General features: G+C 35.5%; 1 gene segment (V, D, J or C); it reads left to right on the plus strand.

Annotated features, from left to right (window-relative positions):
* The first annotated feature begins 5,583 nt into the window (after positions 1–5,583).
* LOC106632595 lies at positions 5,584–6,115 on the plus strand. The segment is given in 2 exon segments: positions 5,584–5,710; positions 5,796–6,115. Coding segments are annotated over 2 exon segments (369 nt in total).
* The last annotated feature ends 561 nt before the right edge of the window (positions 6,116–6,676 follow it).

Consider the following 6,676-nt stretch of genomic DNA (forward strand, 5'->3'; position numbering starts at 1 on the left):
TGATTTTGTCACAAAAACTGAAGTGGACTCAAGAGCAGGACAGAATAAACGCACAATGTGTTTAAAGTGATCACCAACTATGTGCTACATGCAAAGTGCAGGCGGGGATTGGCTCCAGGGGTCAGCGAGAACAGGCATCCAAAACCACACTCCAGTAAGGGATTCCAGGGAAGGTCTGTACAAAGGGAAACACACAGTGAGCAAAAACACAAGCAAAGGAGCAAGCAGCCATTTCTAGGACACATCTGATAAATTGATACTATCCATTGAGTGACAGTTCTCTAGGGAAAAATACCTTGATGATGCTGGATGTTAGAGCCCATCACCAAATGGAGCTGATAGAAGTGCAACATACTTTGGTTGTAATCACTCATCACAGCATCTCTGAAGGAACAAGATATCAACCTGTAAGCAGATGTGTAATAGTAGAAGACCACACCAAGTGCCACTCCAGCTAAGAACAGGAAGCTGAGGCTACACACAGGACACAGGCTCACCAAACTGGACAACAGTTCAAATCAATGAAATGTTATTTATATACTTTATATAATCCGTTTATGAATCAGTGGTTACATGACTGGAGGGCTGCATGCATTGAACTGTACAGCTTTGAATTCACCATCAGTTGCTTCTTACAGTAAGTCAAACATAAAAAAATAAACAAATAAATAAATAATATTACATATTTATTTGTCTCTGGTCACATGCATATTCATTAGCTCATAAGGCTACCGTGCTTTCACACACAGTTTCAGTTCCTCAGAAGTTATTTCCCTATAGTATCACGTTAGATCTTCGTTCTCACACATCTGCAGAAACTGAAAACATCAAGGGTACTTTATGCAAACCAAAAACGACAAAACAAAGTTGACATACTACACAATCTTGTATGTTAGCAATACACCTGCACAAATACATTTAAAAGTATCCCAAGCAAAAAATAATAATTTTTCCAGTATGTTGTTTTGATTTTTGAATTTTTTATCATGACTGCATTAAAGGAGAGCATATAGTGAGTTTATTATCTCCAGTAAAAACATTAAAATAAATGTACACAATAACCTTAGTCTATATGGAGGCCCATTGAATTGTTTATCTTTTAATAAACATATTGCATTAGGATTTATATTATTTGTTAATGCACAAGAAAATATCAATTGTTTTAAAAATAAATCTTTTAATTTTGACATTATTAGTTTCGAGCAAGAACAGAGTAAATTCAGTCGTTCAGTTATTGTAAATGCTGCCTTTTGAAAAAGAATACAGTTGGGTGAATGATGACAATAATGAAGCTGATGTGATTTCCAGGTACGTGATCCCTTTTCCAGACAGAATAATAGAATCTATCCAAACTCAATACTCGAGTTACCAATCTTCTCGTGACAACATGTTGTCATCACCTGTCAAGTCTCTTATTTTTTGGCAGATTTCACATAGCCTGGATCAGACAGCATGCATGGAAAGAACTATTAGTTATATAGGCTGTTGTATATTTGTTAGATTGGTTGAACTTATACCTAATTGCTTGAAAGTAATCCGATGGACTTGGAGTTGAGTCAGAGGGCATCCAGTGGTTTTCTTTTGGGCAGTGTTTTTTCCTACTCTCAGACTCATTTCTCCTTCAACATATTAATCACTTATACTTTTATTTATCTCTTTAATTAAATAAATAAAGATGATTTACTATTAGTAAATATGGCTCTCTCAGATTTAGGGAGAGAAGCCAGGGGGACTTCAATCTCTCTGTTCCACCTATCTCGACAACATGAACAAAAACCTCACATCGCCTGAACACATGTAAATCAACCAGAGAAGGAGTCATCAGACCACTAATGGCCTTAAACAGGGCTCAAACAAAGATCAATACAAAACAGCTGCAGATGATGTCTCTTATCTTATCACTTTAAGTAAAATGCTTTGCTAAATCTACACTTAGCTGTGGACACTTACTTGTTTGGTTTTACTTAACAAGAAGGGAATGTGTTGAATTTTCTGAGGAGCGCTACATGTTTTTCTGTGTCTGACATCTGCAAACAGAGAGAACAACAAACATGTTTGTTAACAAAAATCTCCTAATTTTGTTTAGATAAAGCTAAAGTAAAGTGTATTTGCATTTGCATTTGATATCACAAAAAAGAAATAAGAAAGTAAAACAATGTATGAATAAATATTGCAGTTAAAACCTTCTGCAGAAACAGACTTTTGTATCTGAAATAAAGTGAATCACTTCAGGTGAAAAAATGAAAACAGCCTTTATATGAGTCTAGTTAGATCAACACAGAATCTTATATAATTTATAATTTATTATGAAATATACTTTTCAATTCACAGGATTAAAATTTCAATATTCACACATAGCCCCACCCATGATTATGCAGCCAGGGGAACACCTGACCATTAACTGTCAGGTTTCTTATTCTTTTGGCAGGGGAGGAGCTCCCTGACTACTAATGATTTTAAAGAGTCTCCTCACTCCAACAATATTTACATTTATATTTATGTGACTCATAATTTTGTAAATGCATAATTATTTAATGAAGAAATGGAAATAAAAAAATCATTAATAAAGTGTTATCATTCTGTTTCATATTTTAACCAAATGAATGGATGCTCCATAGATGTGTATTTTCAACATAAATTATTATTAATACACACACGTAGGGGAAGTATCTTGTTCACAGTATAAGTAAACACTGAATATCCACAAAATATTTTTGAATGAAATTATAAGCTGTGTATAAAGCAGGGAATCTGCTTTCAGTTTTATCTGACAGAGATTATGTCTCTCACCAGGCCTTGGAAAAACTGGAGGAGGTGTCTAGGGAGAGGGAGGTTCGGGTTTCCCTGCTTAGGCTGCTGCCCCTTCAGAGATTCAACATAAATATCAGAGAAAGCAACAAATAATTTGCATGCAAAAACCTGTAACACATTTGCTCAGGTAGAGTACATTTTTATGAACAAAGAACAAATAATTTTCAAAAGATCCAAATGCAGCATTTCAAAAAGAGAGTCAGTATGTCATTATCTTCGGTTCATATTTACTATAGTATGTTGCAGTTAGACTGTGATGTTATCTGTTGGATGGCACATACTTTTCTCAAATTAAATACCAAAATAAAAAAAAAATTGAAGTCACATTGTCCAGTCATACAAATCTAATAGTTACTACAATCCTTTCCTTTCTGCTATGGATAAACAGTCATTCTCACATCCAACCGCAACCCTCCAGATTAGCTTGTTACTGCATTAATTTCATTTGTTGTGATGTTACCTGAAATAGTGCCTGAGTAAAAGCAATCATTTGCTTGCCTTAATTCTTGTTTGATGACAGCTGTGCCTTGTTGTCTCATCTAAAAAACAAAAATATTTTGCAAGCATCTTTACAATAAGATGCATCAGCTACTATCCATGTCTTTCATTTTCTGTTGCACTCATTGTTATCCTTCTTCTTGCAGTTATTTCACTAAGCCAGTGGGGTGATTGCAAGTTAAACAATCATCCTTTCAACAGCAGAACTGCTATACCGAAACATTATTCAAACCACAAAGATAAACTTACATTACTTTATACCCAACTTCACTTCCAGATGTTTTTAGGTCAGTGTGTTATTGATGGTTGAACAACATAGTGTTGAACAAGCTTATTTGGAGTGAGTTTCAGAGATGAGGTTAACCTTTTTGCCAAAGTAATCACTTGAAAAATTGTGAAAACTCCTCACTTAAGTAAGGCGGAGTCTATGCAAAACAAACATCTTCCACCACTACTTATCCATCTGTTGGAAAAGATAACAGACAACTCACTTTGTAGTACTGTATCATGGATTACAAGACAAGACTGCTCCTTTCAGTTATTTGGTGGGCGGGTGAGGATTTCCCCTGATGTAACATTCTCTTATTTTTGGAGAATAATTCATTATTTATTTATTTATTTGTCTTACCAGGTGTTAATGGTCAGACTCTGACACAATCTGAACCAGTGGTTAAAAGACCTGTAGAATCTCACAGATTGACCTGCACAGGCTCTGGATTCACATTCAGAGACTACTGGATGGTTTGGTTTAGACAGGCTCCTGGAAAAGGACCGGAGTGGATTGCTTATATCAGCACTTCAACTTATAGTTATGCTACCTCTTATCCCCAGTCAGTCCAGGATAGATTCACCATCTCCAGAGATGACTCCAGCAGTAAACTCTATCTGCAGATGAACAACATGAAGACTGAAGACTGAGGACTTTATATAAGTTTTTTGAAAGTTGTATTTCACAGGAGAGAACCTGTGCTGTAAGATTGAATGAAAACTATCAAATTCTCTTTGAATTTAAGCATACATTCTTTGTGTTTATTCTACATTTACTTCATTATATTGCATATAATCAGTTAGAAGCTTAAACATAAAGTGGAAAAATGTAATTGAAACCAGGCTATTGATTAAGTAATTGCGATTAATCACGATTAATTACAGAATCAGAATTAGGTTTTTTTTTTTTGATCTATTGACAGCACTATTTTTTTCTTAATTAACAGATGTTAATATGTAGACAGGTTAGACTAGGAAAAGACAAGGACTGAAATTGAGTAAATTACTAGCAAATACTATACTTTCTCAGTTCAGAACAGAAGTGAAAACTCACAGTGGACTTTCCCAAAAACAATAAAAATAAAACAAATCAGTTAACACATTAACAGTTTGTATATTTGCAGCGACATAACAATCTGGTTGTGAAGTAGCAGGAGACAAAACAAACAAACAAACAAACACCCAAAAAATAAATAAATAAAAATCTCTTCATTGTGTCTTTTACTCATTCCAATGCTCAGAAAGAGAGCAAACAAAAGAAAAAATGTCTCATAATTCAACTGTTAAAAAAAGAGATGTGGGCATGAACACAGAACTGCACAGCCTCTGGATTCACATTCAGCAGATATGCTATTCTGTGAGGACAAAAAGACCTAGCAGGAGAACCATGTATCCTATCTGGCAATAGTCCAGTGAGTTCCAATATTGGCTGAATATGACAGAAACCAGGAAGAGCTGTGGAGTGGATTGGGTATATGGGCACAGGCAGTCCTCAAATACTTGATTTTGTAATTTGAATTCAAAGTATTAATATTCATTTTTTAATATTAATTAATATTAATGTTTTGTTGAAAGATACAAAAGCCCTTTACTGACAAAGCACTGATTGCAAGGACCAATTGACAACATACACACACACACTGCAATATAAACAGGTCTGTGAGACACAACATACAGTATGTTCACACTCACGCATGTGTTTGAACCTGAAAACTATGCAAAAAATGCGAAAGACCATCATTTTAATACTAAGCTTTTCTTACTGTCTGTATTGTGATTAATATTTCTTTTTTAAATTTTACAGAGGAAAATGGAAATGCAATTTTATCTGAGTGTTATTATAGTAATTAATCTCAATTATAAAGAGCAATAATAGCATACAATAATGAAATGTTTACAGTGAGCACCTGCATTAAAAAATAAACCATTTGTAGCTGGTACCTGTAACCTAGTAAAGCTGTTGTGTTTGTAGAACAAGAGCATGGCTTAAAAAACTGTGAGGAGGAGTCAATGCAAAACCTGGATGTCTTAAACCTACTTTAGCTGCACAGGGGTTGACAGAGACAACTGCTCACACAGTTTAACATGATGGCCATAAAAACAGGAATGCTTCTTTTTATTGCTTTATGGGCAGGTGAGACCTTTCACTGACGTTGAATCAAATTTGTCTTTCAAGGATAAACAATTTACAACATGTAACTGTTGTCTTGTTCTGACAGGTGTTGATGGTCAGACTCTGACAGAATCTGAACCCGTGGTTAAAAGACCAGGAGAATCCCACAGACTGACCTGTACAGGCTCTGGATTCACATTCAGCAGCTATTGGATGGCCTGGGTCAGACAGGCTCCTGGAAAAGGACTAGAGTGGGTTGCCACTATCGATGTTACTAGCAAATACTACGCACAGTCAGTTCAAGGCCGGTTCACCATCTCCAGAGACAACAACAGACAGCAGGTGTATCTGGACATGAACACTCTGAAGACTGAAGATTCTGCTGTTTATTATTGTGCTCGACACAGACAAAGCCACAGTGTCTGATGCTGGCTGAGCAGCTGTACAAAATCCTGCTCCACATATTTTTATTATTTTGATCAATCCCAAGGAAGAAGTGTGTCTTTATGTTTAGTTTCTCCTGCTTTACTTAAACCTTAAAAGCAGTGAAACAGTTAAACATTGTCCACCAACCCTAAAACACATAAATTACTCACATTACCTTGCTGTTTGCAGTTGAAAGCAACATGTCAGTGTGGTTATCGCAGTGGCATGACCTACCTACAGGGAAAAAAAAAAATCAACAGCAAAGTTACAAACAATTGATAAACACAGAGACAAAACATACATAAATATCATTTCAAGGAAGTCAAATAAATGTTTTGAGTGTCTTCACTAAATGGTGCTGAATGCCGGTCTCATTTCATGTCAGCTCAGGTTTTTGTTTTTTAAAGGCCAATTACCAGTTTGTGCAGAGCCGGTTCAATGAAGCAGTCATTTTAAGGTGCCCTTTAATTTAAGGTAAATAATGTAAGGAAAGAGTGAGAGACTCTTTTATTCTCTCTGAGTAACCACTTGTTGCAGGTAAGGAGGAAGAACTCCATTTTA

The sequence above is a fragment of the Haplochromis burtoni genome, unplaced genomic scaffold (assembly GCF_018398535.1).
Source record: "Haplochromis burtoni strain Fernald_Lab_line unplaced genomic scaffold, NCSU_Asbu1 Contig_964, whole genome shotgun sequence".
Taxonomy (NCBI): Eukaryota; Metazoa; Chordata; class Actinopteri; order Cichliformes; family Cichlidae; genus Haplochromis; species Haplochromis burtoni.